The sequence below is a fragment of the Dermacentor silvarum genome, chromosome 6 (genome assembly GCF_013339745.2).
Source record: "Dermacentor silvarum isolate Dsil-2018 chromosome 6, BIME_Dsil_1.4, whole genome shotgun sequence".
NCBI classification, from domain to species: domain Eukaryota; kingdom Metazoa; phylum Arthropoda; class Arachnida; order Ixodida; family Ixodidae; genus Dermacentor; species Dermacentor silvarum.
The window spans coordinates 84,304,121-84,320,501 of NC_051159.1; the positions used below are offsets into that span (position 1 = coordinate 84,304,121).

General features: G+C 46.0%; 1 protein-coding gene and 3 non-coding genes across 6 annotated transcripts; all 4 read right to left on the reverse strand.

Moving 5' to 3' along the window:
* Positions 1-1,059: 1,059 nt before the first annotated feature.
* Positions 1,060-11,683, reverse strand: LOC119455697 (uncharacterized). Of its 3 annotated transcripts, none has more exons than XM_037717120.2 (3): positions 11,340-11,683; positions 7,037-7,152; positions 1,060-1,439 (listed from the first exon to the last, which is right to left on the reverse strand). In XM_037717120.2, the coding sequence occupies exons 1-3, from the start codon at positions 11,368-11,370 to the stop codon at positions 1,266-1,268; spliced, it is 321 nt and encodes a 106-aa protein (XP_037573048.1). In that variant the 5' UTR covers positions 11,371-11,683; the 3' UTR covers positions 1,060-1,265. The 3 variants fall into 3 exon arrangements, with proteins under 3 accessions (XP_037573048.1, XP_037573049.1, XP_049524917.1); XM_037717121.2 differs by lacking the exon at positions 11,340-11,683 and adding an exon at positions 10,188-10,513; XM_049668960.1 differs by lacking the exon at positions 11,340-11,683 and adding an exon at positions 10,096-10,163.
* Trnav-cac (transfer RNA valine (anticodon CAC)) lies at positions 2,352-2,424 on the reverse strand. The gene has a single exon. It is a non-coding gene; the product is annotated as a tRNA-Val (tRNA).
* Positions 2,748-2,820, reverse strand: Trnav-cac (transfer RNA valine (anticodon CAC)). Its single transcript has one exon. It is a non-coding gene; the product is annotated as a tRNA-Val (tRNA).
* Positions 6,292-6,364, reverse strand: Trnav-cac (transfer RNA valine (anticodon CAC)). The gene has a single exon. It is a non-coding gene; the product is annotated as a tRNA-Val (tRNA).
* Positions 11,684-16,381: the final 4,698 nt, after the last annotated feature.

Consider the following 16,381-nt stretch of genomic DNA (forward strand, 5'->3'; position numbering starts at 1 on the left):
TTGAGAAAACGCTCTCTTATGCATTAAAGCACAAAAGTGACTGGAACACCCATGTATTTGCCCCAATCTTTGGGAAAAAATATCTCGAAACTGGTGTCATCCTGGAAATTCATTTCAAGTGGATGCGTCTTGCAAGCTCACCGGCTACAATTCGTAAATTGTTATATGTGGCGTAAAGTAATTCACTAAGAAGTTAATTTGTGAATTTTCGTTAATTAGCCGAGCATGTTTTGTGATTTCTCGTGCCAGTAATGTCCGCCTCTTCGAAGAATCCAGCTCAGGGACAAGAAAATGATATCTGCCACAGGAATTTTTTTTTTAATTCCGTTGAAACTTAAGAACGATCCCCTGGATACATGGTCACTCCTGCATACAGTGCTGCAAGTCTACAACAATACTAACAATCCTATCTTGAATGATTAGTGCAGCAAGAATTTCCTGCTGTGTCAATCGAGCCCGTAAATGCATCGCAAAGTTTTCGATTTTATAGCGTTCGTGGGCGCGCGCCACAAATTAATTTTAAAAAAAGTGGTGTACATGCTAGCAAACCGTTCTCGTGTTTTGTTCGTTATTCTAATCCCAAAGTGCCATTGAGCTCATGAACGTAGTAATAGTTTTTCAGAGCTGCTATGCTTTCAACATTTGTAATCTTTAGTTGCCGTCTGAGATGCTAACTAAGGGATCGAAGTACAACGGGAAAAAGAAGAGAACAAAATTCAATAGCGAAATGCAAAGCAAATCGAAAGTCACACTTTTTTCCGTAGAAATCTTTAATGTGGGACGAGCACGTAGTACATATATGAATATGAACAAAAAAAAAAAATAAAGCGAAATAAAACCAATAGGGCACTTAGGATCAGGACTATTCCAAGCCTTCTTCTCCTGTTTTTTTGTTTTTTTGTTTTTTTTTTAACTCAGATAAGCTACGGTCACTTTGTTCTCAATAAAACACAGAATCAGAAGAGAAAAAAAGCTGGAAAAGTTTTGATACGAAATTGAGCTAATCAATTCCACACACGTATATATAAGTGCATGCCAACTCATTCGTGCGTGCACCACACACGTACATGTAAAAAACTTCAGGCAAAACGTACATACATCAAAAGATATGCCAGGCTACCTGGAAGAGCACTCAGACTCTCAAAACAGAGAAACGATGATCCTGCATATGATGCAGTGGGAGGGAGGAGAAAATGGAGAGGGGGGGGGGGGGGGGGTGACCGACAGGTACATCGAGTCGGCACAGTGCTTGGCGTCGTACGAGTTCACGGCCTGAAGTTCACCGGGTAGACGGGCACGAACCGCTGGTAGTACCAGGGCGGCGGGAAATAGTTATCCTTCGGGTAGTGGTAACCCTGACGGTCCTCCCTACGGTTGATGCACCGCCCGTGCCAGCACACCAAGCCTCCGCAGCAAGGGTAGCTGCGCTGGATGCCGCACTGCACAGCGAGAGAGAGCGCCAAGTAGACGGAACTTAAATTCTCAACTTTACGTTGCCCACTCTTCCCCTCTTCTAGCTCGTCGTCGACATTTCGCACCGTACCGCTTAAATCGGAAGCGAGAGAAAGCCGGATTCTGTCGTTACGTGTATCTTTAAATGTAAGGACATGTCGGCGCGGGTCACACTCGTCTTCCTTGGAAAACAACACTCCGCATAACAAAGCCAATATGCGTTGCTGCGCACGGAGTTTCCGACAACGCTGAACACTACAAGAAACTCGCGAGGCTGTATCCATTCATATAGCTATAGTACCGCATTGGACAGGTCAAAGTGATAGAAGGAATGGACGAAGCACCTGTCAACCCAGGTCGAATACGTTTTCGGTGCGACGCTGTATTTAGCTATACTTATAGCTGTTTAGCTAAACCAGTTAACCAACCCAAGTTGCCATTCTTTTGCATTCAGGTGCACGAATTGCGGTGATCTAGCTCAGCAATGCAGATTGCTGTCATCACTGGTTTGTTGCGTCGCTCAACTAGCGCTTCATACAAAGACTGCGGCGTCCCTTCTATATTTTTCACCGCGTAAATTTAGCGTCCTTAATTAATCATCTCTCGGAACTGCAGATATGCCCCGGTACCTGAAATGTTCGGGAAACGTACCGAAGTTTCTTTTTGTGTTAAAGGCATTCTGCACGTCAATCAATGAATTATTTCGTTAGTTAATCAAATTTTGACCGCCAATTAGCAATGTTAATATGTCTAAGTAACATCTGGCATTGTGACGGCGCTCATCAGCACAAAAGAAAATCCAGGAGAAAAAAAAGTTTTAGGTTAATCTACTTAGAGAAAATACAAGCACTAAGTAAAAAAAAGAAAGCAGGTACCAAAAGGAAGGAGAAAAAAAAAACTGTTTCCGCCCGGGATCGAACCGGGGACCTTGCGCGTGTGAGGCGCACGTGATAACCGCTACACCACGGAAACGCGCTCATCAGCAGGCTTCCCTGGCTGCTTGCCAATCCACGCAGTAAAAACGCATCATCTTCAGCTTTACTGCTGGAGGCTCGCGGTACTTTCTTTATCAAGCGTGCGATGGACGAGTGTTTGCCTCGTTCGACAGCATGAAACACACATTCCAAGCCTTCTTTTTTAAATCTCAGGTCAGAGACAGCCATTTCGTTTTCAATAAACACAAAATCAGAAGGGGAAAATGTAATCATTCTGAATACTGGAACGAAAAAAAAAAAGAAAACGGGGAGTTCAACACCGTGGAAAAAATAAAAGAAATGCGGTATTGAAAAAATTTTTGTTTCCGCCCGGGATCGAACCGGGGACCTTGCGCGTGTGAGGCGCACGTGATAACCACTACACCACGGAAACAGTGACGACGAATGCTTTTCCTGGCTGCTTGCCAATTCATCGAGTGAGCACGCATCTTCGATGGACACGTGTTTGCCTCGTTTTATGACATGCAACGCAAATACCAAGACTGCCTTTTTTTAAATCTCAGGTCAGCAACGGTCCTTTTTTTTTTTTTTTTTGTCAATAACACAAAGAATCAAAAGGGGAAACGTAATGTGCAAAACACATTATTTACGCAAATTCGACGTCAGATAATTCGATGCTCTGCCGCTCTGAAAGTAGCGGAGGAAAAAAAAAAAAAAAAACTCGTTCTTTATGAACACCCTCTTCTAGAGCCGCTATTCTGGACATTCCGCCATTTTCTTCGAGGCGTGACGTAGGCGCGACGCTTACAAAATGGCGCTGATGGCCCCGTTTTGCTTTCGTAACGATACGCAAATTTGACGTTTCGCCTAAGAAACTGTAATGTAGGCATTGAACCTAGCATCCTTGATAAAGGAAAACAGTTTTCCTCCCCAGTAAAAATAAAGCCGCTAGCTCAAAGCGCACGATTATTCCATCAAAACCGTTTCTCGCTTCCGTCGTCTGCCTGCGCGCAGGCTGTCGTCTGCTTCATTGGATAGGATGCGTGTCCTCGGGAAACTGAATGAGTCATCGTATATCGGCGCCCACGCGCTTGCTTTCTACCTTGAGACAACACACGCGACCTACCAGTGATGATGAGCGCACGCTCTAGGCCGCGTTATCGCTATTTCGTGATCCGCAAGTGACTCAGCCCGACTCGTCTGGCTGAGAAGCGGCCGAATATCATCGATAGCGTTGCGCGCGCCACAGGTATCCGCTTGAGCGACGCAAACGCCGGCACTGCCATCTCTTGTGCACTTCGCTACTTACTCGTACCGCGAGAGGAAACTTCAAGGCGCCTTCTTGCATACATTTCTTTTTGTAAATTAAAAAGTCACCGTTGTCATAGCCTTTGATGATGCGAAAAGTCATTAATATTGATTACAATACAAACGCAATAGTGAAAAGTGCGAAATGTCGCAGAAAGTTTGCTAGTTTCAACCAATATTATTTCAAATAAACGTGTTTTTAATAAAAATGATGGTGCAAAACACAAATGCCAACACCACCCGAAAGCGATGCAAATGCTATGAACACGCGTTGTGAACAAAAGATTTTTATGGCCCGAAATGACAGGGAAAATGCGGCGATGCGCATGCCTCTCCACTGCCGTTGCATATGGCCGCTCATTAACATAATTCGCGCGGCTCGTCGCACCACAAATTATGGCGGAAAATCTCTGCAATGGCGACCCAGCGCAACGTCACGCAACGTCAAATTGACGTTTACGAAACAGCCCTTCCTGTGACGCTCCTCACGGGATATTCCTTCAGCCAATGAACAAGCTGACATGCCGGCTATCTTGGAACGCCACCACATATTCGCGAAATTGCAGATGCATTGCACGAGCTTCTGCATGCTACCGTCCACTTTCTTTTTAAAGCGCTAAAGTCGCAATATAGGTGCCAAGGACCACAAAAAAGGATTAGTCGATAAAACTGGCAGCTCCACGTCACGCTTCGTCATTCTGACGAAAACGCAAAATTGCATTTTGCAAAACTTCCGTTTCCCGGCACAAATTTCAAAACACGTGACCTCTGGACAGCCAATGAGACAGCCAAGATGGCGGATAATGGCGGCCGTGCAGCCGCCATGCGTGTCCAGAATAGAGCCCTAGCTCAAACTTCTAGCTACAACCGGGGAAGCGGAAGTTGCGGTCGCAGCCGATGTTATATTGGAAGAGCGAACGCTGAGCGTGGCCTTGAGAGACATTCAAACCTACCGTGATATGATCACGTGTTGGTATATTGCTGGGCCGACTTTCCCTGGCTTCAAATTTATTACGCAACGCTCATTTTATTTTTTCATTTCCCTGTGGAACTATACGATTCTGCGCACGGGCCTTGTCGGCGCCTCGCCGCTTTCCCGCTGCCATTGGGCTCAAGGCACCATAAACTTAAGTCAGTGCGAGTGCCAAATAATAACTGGGACGCGCGAAAGGTTGCGCCTCCTCCTGACTTCCTATTTCGAGGTCTAAGCAAGTTTGTCACGTACCTCTGACGATAATTATCCTTTTAAGGACTATACAGGCTGTCCCACGTAGCGTGTGCCAAGATTTTAAAATATGCAAGTACCACGTAGCTGGACAGAACCAAGGTAATGTTGTTTGCTGTCGTTTGGAGCAAGTCAGGCTAGTTTTTGTGTTTCGCTTAATTCCCTAATTAGATATTATTAATTAATCAACTGCGTAAACATTATATTGAGAGCAAAAGTGCCAATGAGAAAATCATAGACCATCCTGAATAATTTTTGATCCATCTTTCTGTCGATCAATACATGCTACAAAATAAAAAGTAGGATACAGTTAAAAAAAAAAAAAACAGCAGTTGGCAACAAAGGCACACGGACCGCGCGAGGTTGTGTTACTCCGTCAGCCAATCACAGAAGCAAACAAAATCGGCGTTATGCGATCTTTTCAAAATGGCGTCGTACTTGATACGACTGTACTTGTCGTACTTGTGCGTCCCACTATAATAGACGAGTGAAAACGTATAAAACTACGCGCTTATAATTTTATTTTTGTGGTTACCACCTTATTTAGGTAACAGGGAAAGTTTGAAGTACGAACTATTTGCAGCCTGACGGAGGAACAGTGGCTGGCGGTTATGAGGGCATTGGCGGGGCTTCACTGCAGACTTAAGTTGTATCCGACTTTACAAAAGTTTTTCCCAAGCCTGAAAGGAAGTCCGCGAAAAGTGCAGCGCGACTACTTAGTTTCGCGGGCTTTCTTTCGGGGTCGGGAAAACATTTTATGTAGCATGCATTGAGCAACAGAAAGGTGGATTGGGAATCCTTCAGGATTGTCTACAATTTTCTCATTGACACATTTGCTCGGAATATAATATGTAATGGAGCTAGTTGGTTCATGAATAATAACTAATTATGTAATTAGACGAAATACAAAAACTAGACTGACTTGCTCCAAGCGAAGGCAAACAACATTACCTCAGGTCTGTCCAGCTACGCGGCACTCGCATAGTTTTAAATTTTGGTCTCTTAGCCTCAAAAGTGGCAAAAATATATTTAGAATCTATATTTTAAAACGTGCAAGATGGCGAAAGTAGAGAGTTCCGCTACACCACGCCTTTGCCTCTCCTCGCAAGCGCCTGCGAGTACCGAGCCTGTGGGCACTTTTTTTTTTTTTTTATTCAGGAACACGATGTCACTGCTTGGGCTCTAATCTTATCTCATGTTTCCTCATTCACTGTCAGTATTCGAGCTTTTGAACAGAATACATTTATTCTCCTTACCTGTCGTGAGCCTTTATTTTAATCGTTCTGAAAACCGGGACGGAAAGAAAAATGTACAGTTCAACAGCGTGTAAAAAAAAAAAAAAAAATGCGTTACGAAAAAAAAAAAAAAAACTGTTTCCGCCCGGGATCGAACCGGGGACCTTGCGCGTGTGAGGCGCACGTGATAACCACTACACCACGGAAACCAGCTCGAAGAAAGCTCACCTGGAATGGTTGTCATGCCCTTGAAAAACAACAACTCGCATTCTAGCCACCCTACAAGGATTGCGTGCAGTTGCAGTGCAGCCGACTCTAGGAAAATTTCCCAAAATATAGACATTTTAAGTTTCGCTCAGGGAAAATTTGACCAAATCTAGGGAAAATTCGCACTCAGACACCGAAACGGCGGAACCAGTGGAACAGCTGACGTGACGGCATGTTTTTATTTCAGTCGTCGCAAAACAGAAAGCATTCTTGTTAGGCTTAAGAAGAAAGCCTTCTTGTTAGCATAACAACTTGAACTTGTTAGCTCGAGTGCAGTGTCTTCATTATTTGAATATTTTGAAACGAGCTCAGAAATAAATTTAAGCTATAAAATGAGTAATCGATTTTTGTAATACAAACAAAAATTTATCTTTGTAGAAATAATGTTGACAAACTCATAAACAAATACATTCTGCAAATATCTAGGGAAATCTAGGGAACCTTTAAAATCCAAATTTGGGGAACACTGGCTTTGGAGGTTGGCAGCACTGATTCCACGCGTCGACAATGTTAATGACTCACGCGTGAAATTTCAAGCATAGAAACTCCTTTCCAAATGGGATCAGTTAAACCAAGTAAAGCGATTTATTTTCGCGCTGGAAAAGTCCACGTACCTCTTGATACCATGCCCGGCAGGCGGGTGGTCCAGGTGGGTACTGTCCTTCAGTGGTATCGCGCAGGATCACAAAAAGGAAACAGGCAGCTAGGAATGTCACCCTCTTGGTCCGGTCTGCACACATAAAAGAAGTTAAATAAGTAATGTTGAGCATGAAATTTCATATTTCGTCTCCCGCGCAATGTGGCAGCAGGAGTGAGCGACGGTTGGGCTAGTTCGTGTTGCATGCTTTTGAAGTGCATGGGAACAACGTGGCAAGACGAGGACTGACAGGAAGTAGACAACACCCGCGCTGACTAACAACGTTGTCTTTATTGAAACAGCCTCCCTCCTCCCCCCCCCCCCCCCCCCCCCCACAAGCCATCGTCAATCATGCAGAAAAAGGCGACTCATCAAAAATAATTTGTCGCAGTTTCACCCGAAAGGCGAAGCATCAATTGCGATAGCAAATTAGTAGAGAGCTATACGGAGTAAGGATAGTAGTTTTATAAGCTGTATAAACTTGGACATGCAACAGCACCAGCAACGCGCAGAACTGTTGTCGACGCCGTCGGCGTTTTGCCCGCGTTCGCATCGAGAGTTGGTGACTGTTGCCGGTGCCTCTGGGGGCGGCTCGGGGGACACTCGTCGAGCAGCGTCGGAAGTCTTTACTACCTTCACGCCTCGCAACGTTTTATTGCGATAGCAATCATATGGACACTCCAAGGCGGATTTCTCCCGTCGCCGTCGCCGTGAGGTTCCGTATGACGTCGATAGCGATGAAATCGTCGCCGCGCGCCGTATGCTGTATGTGCAAGTGAAAAGGCGCGAGGGACGCGCTTTCACGGGGAGAGAACGCACGGCGAACAGCAAACGCACTTTATGCGCTGTGCTCCCTGAAGGAAGCACATAATTAAGAATTAAGCATTTCTTTCCTCCTTTACAATCACCATATATAAGAGCAAACGCGACTTCTTCCGTCGCGCGAAAGGCCGTGGGGGGACGGGAGGGAGGGAGGGAGGGGAGGCGATGTTTAGGATCTTTAAAAAATTATTGAGGGCGACAACGGAGCTCTATAACTAGACGTGCAATGACAAAAGACGCAGTTGAAAACTATGTAATCAATCTACAGCCTTGGGTGCACATAAATACCGACAGGAGAAGTTCACAGGGATCGATATGAAACTTTATTTAATTCACTTATTATGTCGCCAGTCACAGCTGTCATCATTTTTACTTGCAAGAAAAAAGTCGGCAGGCAAAATGCCATCATTGGTTCCCAGCTTCCCACCAACAATTTGATCTTACCCCTTAAACGTGAGGGTGTTAGCCATATGCGACAACCGAACACCCTGTATACACCCCTAAAGGTGTAAAAATGTTTAGATTGGCGCGGTCCGTGGTGTGTGCGCAACCATGACAGTGAGTCGGAAGTAATTTCTTGGCTTGCCAATTCCTGATAATTAAGGTGTTGATCTGATGGTATCTATAGGCGAGTGGCGAATACCTTTTTTCGGCTCGTCCATTCCTATAAAAAAGTGTTGATCGGTGAAGCGCTCTGTCTGTGTTCTGGTTGTTTTGTGTCTCCGTAAGGATATATATGCTGCGCTGGTATAGCTACCATGGGTTACCAATTCCTGCTCGTCCATTTAACATATCCAATTTGATAAGACAGCCAGATCGAGCTGTAGTGCCTGACACGACATCTTGAAAAGCGCCGTATAAGTTCTCGTTCGTAACTTGTAATTTGGAAAAATTAACTACTTGTAACGGCACAAATTCGATATAGAATAAGTTATACTAAGATCACAAACTCACGACATATTATACAGTGCATACATACTCACTTCAGTTTGTATGTACATAAGAACCGAAGTAATAATCGCTGGTTGTTAACGCGTAAAATGTTTGTGTTCCTAAGCTCTGCAGCCCATTTGGGTGCAGTTGCTTTCATGAGGCATATGCACCATCAACACGAATTACAGGGTAATGCCAACGTTGTCTCTCATAAACATTCCCCTACACATACCTTGCTGAATTCAGCAAAACTCGATAAATGTGGAGGTTCAGCCCTGTTGTGCGACCGTTTTCATGTATAGGTTTCATCTTAACGCCAGAGATGGAAAGGAAGGATGCAGTATAAAACACTTGAGTTGTGCCCTTCGTCTACGGTCCCTGTGATTTAGAGCAAAACACAAACCACAAAAAAAAACACCGACTAAAGACTAAATGACGTTTCCTGTTCACTATACTATATACCATGTACTCATTAGTTATGTGGTCCATCGACCCCGTCACGCTGCATGATTACGCCGGTTCTCGCCAGATCACGGGAGCTAAGGGGTATACGGCTCAGCGAGTCCTCTATAGGGAGAGAGACCATACTTCGGAACGCAAGTGATGATGGCTCCTCTATAGTCAAGCATATAGTCCAGCACCGAGCACGTACGCACAAAATGCCCGGCGTCTTTTGTTGATAGCACCGGCCTTGCCAAGCCCCTCACACCGCGGTGATCACGCAGTGTCTGCCAACAGCAGGTCCCCATGAAAAACTATCTTTTTCCTTTCATGATCCTGCATCCCTCCTTTATCTATGTACCTCTTTGATTTTATCCATGGCCGCGGGAGAGTTCTGTTACTCGCAGTTATATACGAGGCAGCTACAGTGCCTGTGGCCACCACGTCTTTCATAATTTCTCCCGCTATCAACACCCTCTTTGTTGATCTTTATCACGATCAATCAATCAATCAATCAAGTCTTATCGAGATAGAGTTTCCCCGCATCTATGATAAAAAGCGCCCCGACTTCCTATACCCATTCCCTCTTACCCCAATATATAGCGACAAACACTTTAATTTTCTCTCTCTCTCTCTCTCTCTCTATTTCTCTCTCCCCTCTTCTCTCCTTGTCGGCTAGCACCGTGAAAGATTCATCTACTCTCCTTACTAAATACGCACCGTGCACGTCACAGCTCGTATTCCGCCTGGCTCATCCACGGCGGTGTATAGACAAAAGAGTCTCGTATTTCATGCCGCTGAACAGGGATTCGAATGGGCCTCGACGTGGCCTCGACATACCCGCGTAGGGCGCGTTGGCGAACGCCTTACTGCTTCGTGTCTGAGCCGAAAACATGCACGCATGCACAGGCGCCAGGCAGGATCCAACTTACGTCGCAGCATATTCAGCGCCGGCGCAACTTGGCAGGTATACACGCCTGCGATCGACCTCTTGCGTCGGGAACAGTTCGATCTTTACTGTCGGGCTGTCACTAATTGCGTCGCGGTGCGGAGACAACGACAACGACACTCTCTTAAAGACCCGAGACGCCTTTCGTGTTCGAGGAGCGTCAGCCGGTGGAACCCAAGAAACAACTGGTTGCACTGCAGCTCCTTGCAAACTGGACGCCCACAACGCACGCGCTTTACAGACGCAAGAGGGATTGAAAAGCTCGGTTGGCTCCCGTGAGCGTAAACACGGAGTACTATACTTTTGCCGACGCAACATAGTAGGCTCTTCGCCGAGGATGTGCGTCAGCGAGAGACCCGCGAGTCCTCGATATACGCTCTTTCCTCTCTCTCCGCTCGCCTTTTCTTTTTTCTCTACGTTGCAACAGGTGAGCAGCTTCGCGTAACGCGTCCTTTCAAAGTCATGTGTTTGTGCAACGGTGATGGATGATTGGCAGTAGTTATAGCAGCACATGTTGCGTGCCCGAAAGCGAAATCCCCGCCCCGAATAAAGGAGGAAAACAACAATTATAGTTAGGTATATACACAGGGAACAAGGACAAATGTTGACCATGTGATTTTTACGTCGCCTTTCTTTTTCTTTTCGTCGTTATAGTTTCTCTGGAGCACCTTTGCAGAGCGGTGAAGAAAAAATAAATAAAACTTGCAATCGCAACGCCAATTAAGCTTACGAGATGATTTCAAAACTCGTGTGCATTTAGTATAGATGCTGCACACGATTTCGTGAAATGATGCGTTCAACCCACCGAGGGATAAATAATAAATAATAGAAAAAAATAAACACTTCAAGGGCGATGGGGTCCGGAACTCTGATACAACTACGTAATTTTGTGACGTAACCGTCTCACGCTGAACCAGTAAACGCATGCCTACAGTGCAAAGCTTCAAGGAAGAAACTATATCGCGGCACTCTCGAACCTACTTCTACGTGAATATCCAGCTTAAAGCTGGAAGAAAGAAAATATCGAGGAAAGAAACAGAGAATGAGAAAAAAGAACGAACTTATACAACCTAGGCACCCAGCAAGCCCAGCGGAGTACTTCATAGGTAAGAGAAAGGCCACCTCTCTCACTCACCGTGGTCCTCTTCGCATTCCAGCGCCATCATAACACTCCACCCTTAATAACATGTCGATTTCGTCAAGGTCGGTAACTTCTGCTGCGCAAACTCAGTCCGACAAAGAACGCAAGTTTAGCTATCTTTACGCGCATGAACTCGAAATTAAGGACTGTGGAATCGACGAGATGTACGCCGGGAGGAGGCCGACATAATGCACTGCTCTCGCATCGCGGCGCGGCCTAATGGCTTCTGGCGGGCAGGAAAACGAATGCGGCCTAACGAGGGGGACCCCGTGCGGAAACACGGCCGCCAACGCGCCGCGTCCTCGCTCGTCTTTCTTTGTGCGTGCGCTCACTGCGCCCAACGCGCGCTGTCGGGGAAGCGCATTGGTGGCGGTGCACGCCGGCGAATGGCCTCTGACAGCTGACGGGACACTGCAGCGCGTGCGCGCTTCTGCGTGGCACGAGCACTGCGGTCGTGCGGCGGATGCCATCGCATTCCGGCACGCGTTTTTCCGCACACGCGGTGTGAACCACGAGGATGTGAACGAACGAAAAGCACGTAGAAAAACGAAAGATGGAATTGGTGTCATCTCCTTGCTCGCAATATATCGACACAACCTCGTGAACCTTGCCGAGGACTGCTTTTGCCGATTCGCAGCGTCCAAGACATATTAGCGGTTCGTGTATCATGCAGTCTGCCTCGAAAGATATTACACCGCTCCCACCGCCTCAGCTTTCTGGCTCTCGTTCATTGGCGTATACGTGCAACTAAAGAGGCTCTTGCACCCTCCGTGACGACGGATCGCAGGAGCCAGCACGCTTCATCACCGAGAGCGAAGGCATTTAAATCGTTTACTTCTTCACAGCGCACTGTAATTGTCTCGAAAAGCCAGCGCTGCATAATCGAAGGGCATTAGCAGGAGGAAGCAAGCGTCACATATTGACGGCGCACGCCCTGTCCCATTCACAGACTGCATGCAATCTCTGCTTTTCAAGCAGATGATGCGCGTGTCCTGTCGACAACTGTTACAGAAGAGCACACGTAAATATAAGAAGATTCTGAGCTTTTAGTTGAAAATAAGCGGTATTGAGGCTAGCAATGGTAAGACGTCAATACCTGTTGTATATCAGCAACATAAGGCATGTTGTATAATGAAATGCGGAAATGTTGCAGCAGCTTAGACACCGGCTTGGGCGATCAAGAAGAGCTGTCTTCTTCCCCACCCTGCGAATAACAGTGCAGTGAAGTGGGAGATGCGGGGATTTCACCCGGCCCAATTTCAGCGACACCACGGAGATGAAAACTATACTATAGACAAGAGGGATTTCATTCAGTACAGACTGTGCGAAGCAAATTTACCGGCTGTTCCATGAAACTTGAGCCAACGTTTAAAAATATGCAAATGCCACGTAGCTGGACAGGACCAATTAGGTAATGTTAGTGGCCGTCGCTTGGAGATACAAATACTATATTTTGCATTCCGCCTAATTACACAATTAGTCTGAATTAATTAATCAGCGTCTCAAATATTATAGTTAGATGTAAGGTGTCAAAGAGAAAAATTTAGAGCGACATGCAAAACATCAGATCCAGATTTGTATTGTTCAATACGTGGTACATAAAAGTGTTTTTCCAAGCATGAGAGAAGCCCGCGAATACACGCAGAATTCCGCGAGCGGCTAGTCACGCGGCAGTGTTTCTGTATCTGTATGTAGATGTATCTGTATATCCGGAGACAACGAACGTAAACGACACGTGGTGAGAACGTTTGAGGCCCACAGGGGCAACGTAATCCTATCTCTATAGGGTTACCGTCGACTATAGGATTACGCCACATAATTGAACGTAATTCACGGGACATCGATCGTAGCCCAGTCAATTGGCGAAAGCGGAATCAAAACATATTAACCTACGCCGTCTATAGAGTATACCTGTCGTGGTGTACCCCAAGGCGGAGTACTTAGCCCTACACTGTTCAACCTGGTGCTCGTTGGCCTCGACGACTCGTTGCCGCAAACCATATACAGCTCTACATCTATGCGGACGATATTTGCATATGGACTTCATGATAGACACGTGCATCTACAAGCCCGCGCATGCACTTTAGAAGGCTTCAATGGCAGATGCCAACATATCTAAGACGGCAAAGCCTGGAGCTTTAGGCCTTTAGGTAGGACAAATTCACTTATATAGCAAGGAGACTTACACCTCAATGACATATGACACAAATGGGTATACCAAGCGATCGTGACTTGGCGACACTTCGAGAAGTATGGCATATATAAGAGTCCGGACATGGAAAATTAAAATGAGATGAAGTAAGAAGGTAAAAGAGAATATAGTTTTATAGTTTATGATCAAACAGTGTTTATAACTATGGCAGGAAGTGAAGCGCTGGAGATATGACGCTGTCGTGCTTCTTTAGGAGCACCTTCGCTGTAAAGAATAGAAGCGACTTCGACGAGCTCTTCTGTACTGTTTCTAAAGGCATTTTGCTAGGCCGGAGGCAATATGATTGCTTTCTGAAGTTTTTGAGCCCACTATACATATGAGCCTCGGCTCCATTCACCGTATACTAAAGGGACACTTGATTTACTAGTATAACTGTCTAACAGTGTTTTCAGTGCATGCAGCTCTAAGACAGCGGATCGGGCCGCTTGTAGTAAAAAGTGCCTTGTCCCATTCTTCGTTAGAGCGCGCTGGTTAATATCCAAAAGAGCGTAACCGAAATGCGACAGTGATTCTGGTGTTAGTGGAGCGTCGTTACTGAAGCGGACCTACAGTCAATTGTAGATTTGTGACCATTACTCTGCTCTGTCCTTGCCTGATCGTTTTTGAAGGCGGTCAAGGTATATGTCAGAGAAATGCGATAATAGTATTTTAGATGGCATTGCAGATAGTGAAGCTATAGCCAACAACACCGCATATTTTTAATGCGCTGACAAAGGATAGCTCCTGGCCACACTATATATATATATATATATATATATATATATATATATATATATATATATGGACACATCGACCTGCTGCTGCTTGGACCCAAGTTTCTGATGCTGAACCACTTGTGTAGCCATGCGTTTCGCGCGTCGAAATAAGGGGCTTCGGAAGAAGAAGGTAATTGCGTAGTAAGTACATCGACTGCGCATGGAGTCGGCCTTCACAAACCTGGTTTTTCAAGAAGGGGCAAGACGCGTACGTATGGATGTAAGTTACAACACCAACGCATGCTCTATAGACGGCTTTCAAGCAAACACGCACTAGGAACATGTAATAAAACAATAACAGCCTCTGAAAGAATTAATATGGAAATTGGTAAACCACTGCTTAAGAACATTTCGTCTGTCCACCACGCGCCATCGCTTATGCTACAATGACAGTTCTCCCTCAATTCAGAACTATATACCGACACAATCCTAAAGCTTAATGTAGACTACCTAAGCAGAATAAGTGAAGGATGGCATATATGATAAAATAAAGAAAGAGCATGTGTTCTTTTAAACATCGTTTCTCCGTGATCAAAAGTAATATAAAAATGTCGGGAGACTGGGCCCATGTATTACTGCCAGCCAGAGTTACCTGCTACCTGCAATCAGCCATCAGCAAGTCGGCACAGGCAGAGTTATTTTTACTGAAGATGCATTAACTTACGGTTCTCACGGAACCAATAGAGTCTAAATTCAGTTATAGACCGAGACTCTTATGTGCATTATAGGTGAATCAGTCAGGAGAGATGAAAAAAAAAAATGTGCTCTGGTCACTTGCCTGCCATGTTCCTCCCGAAGAGTCAGTGGCAGTGCCGGCGAATCGCAGTGTCAGTCTATACGAGTATATAGATCAGGCAGCAGCAGCAGCACGAGTGACAGTCAGGCTGTCTGGCGTTCGCACGCTTCCTTGCTTATAGTGGCGACGGGCAGGTGTGTGCAAGTGGATATCTGGCAGGCCTCTCGCTCCACTTTTCTTGGCATTGCATCCCGTGTCGATGGCCCGGCGAGCCGATGTGGCACCGATATAAAACATTCAGCGGCTGACTGCCGCATGGGTCCACTTGTGACGGCGCCGTGTTATGCTTGCGCGATCACGGCGGATGCACGCAGCAGGAAGCCGCAGGCTTTCCGCACCTCTGCCCGGCCGCTGTCCCGTTGGTCGCAGCACGCAGGCTGAACGCAGTTTGTATCGACTCGACGAGGCTTAGTCATGCATAAAACTGCGGCGCCGATTAAAGTCTCGCGCGTTGTTATTACAGACCTGGCAGAACAGCGTGTGTGTGTGTGTGTGTGTGTGTGTGAGAGAGAGAGAGAGACATATATAGACTGTGTGAGTAAAATATTGCACGCGGAAGTTACAACGAGTTGTACGGGCGTTCCCTGTCAGGGGCAGTGTAACGGTGCTGATGTTTATGGAGAATGTAACGGAATAAGCGAACGCCGCCACAGTGCCCCAACTCGCACGTTTTGTTCACCCTCGTTTAGAAGCATACGTCCCATTGCGGGCGCATGCAGTACGCTTTCCACTACAAGAAATTTACACGACCAGGTGCAAGCGTGATAATGTTCGAGAGTTGCTTGCAGAAACGAGGGACAGTCGCGAAAAGAGAGAGAGATACGGACAGGCAGAAAGTTCAACAATGTTGTATACCTGATTTGCTACCCTACCCTGGAGGAGGGGCAAGCGGGAAGAAACAAAAAAGCAAGAAGGAAAGCGACAAGCGATGCGTGCATTCAAAGGCAGTCGCCGTCACAAAATTTGTTATATAATATGAGATGTGCGGGGTCAGATACATTCTCTTGAGCGCATTGTTGCTTTATGCTTTTATGATGGTGAATTTCGTGGGGTTATGTTTGCAAAGCTTGATGCATGCAGGCATCGCTTCGTACACAGCGAATTGGGGCGCTATCGGCTCTCCACGCATCGCTTAATACGCAGAACAGGCGTGCTGATTAAGTCGCTCGGAGAGTGATTATGCACGCTTTAGTGCCTTGCAAGCCGGCGCGTGTATTGTATCGTTTCAGAATATTCGGATGCTTCTTTGGTTAGATGAAAATATTTGGCCGCT

What these genes read in the sequence shown, in the direction of transcription:
- LOC119455697 (XM_049668960.1), bottom strand. Translation starts at nt 10,150, where the DNA reads ATGTTTTCGGCTCAGACACGAAGCAGTAAGGCGTTCGCCAACGCGCCC. An exon ending in CGCCAACGCGCCCTACGCGG is followed by an intron (nt 7,153 to 10,095) that starts GTATGTCGAGGC and finishes TTATGTGTGCAG; the next exon opens with ACCGGACCAAGAGGGTGACA. An exon ending in GCCGGGCATGGTATCAAGAG is followed by an intron (nt 1,440 to 7,036) that starts GTACGTGGACTT and finishes CTCGCTGTGCAG; the next exon opens with TGCGGCATCCAGCGCAGCTA.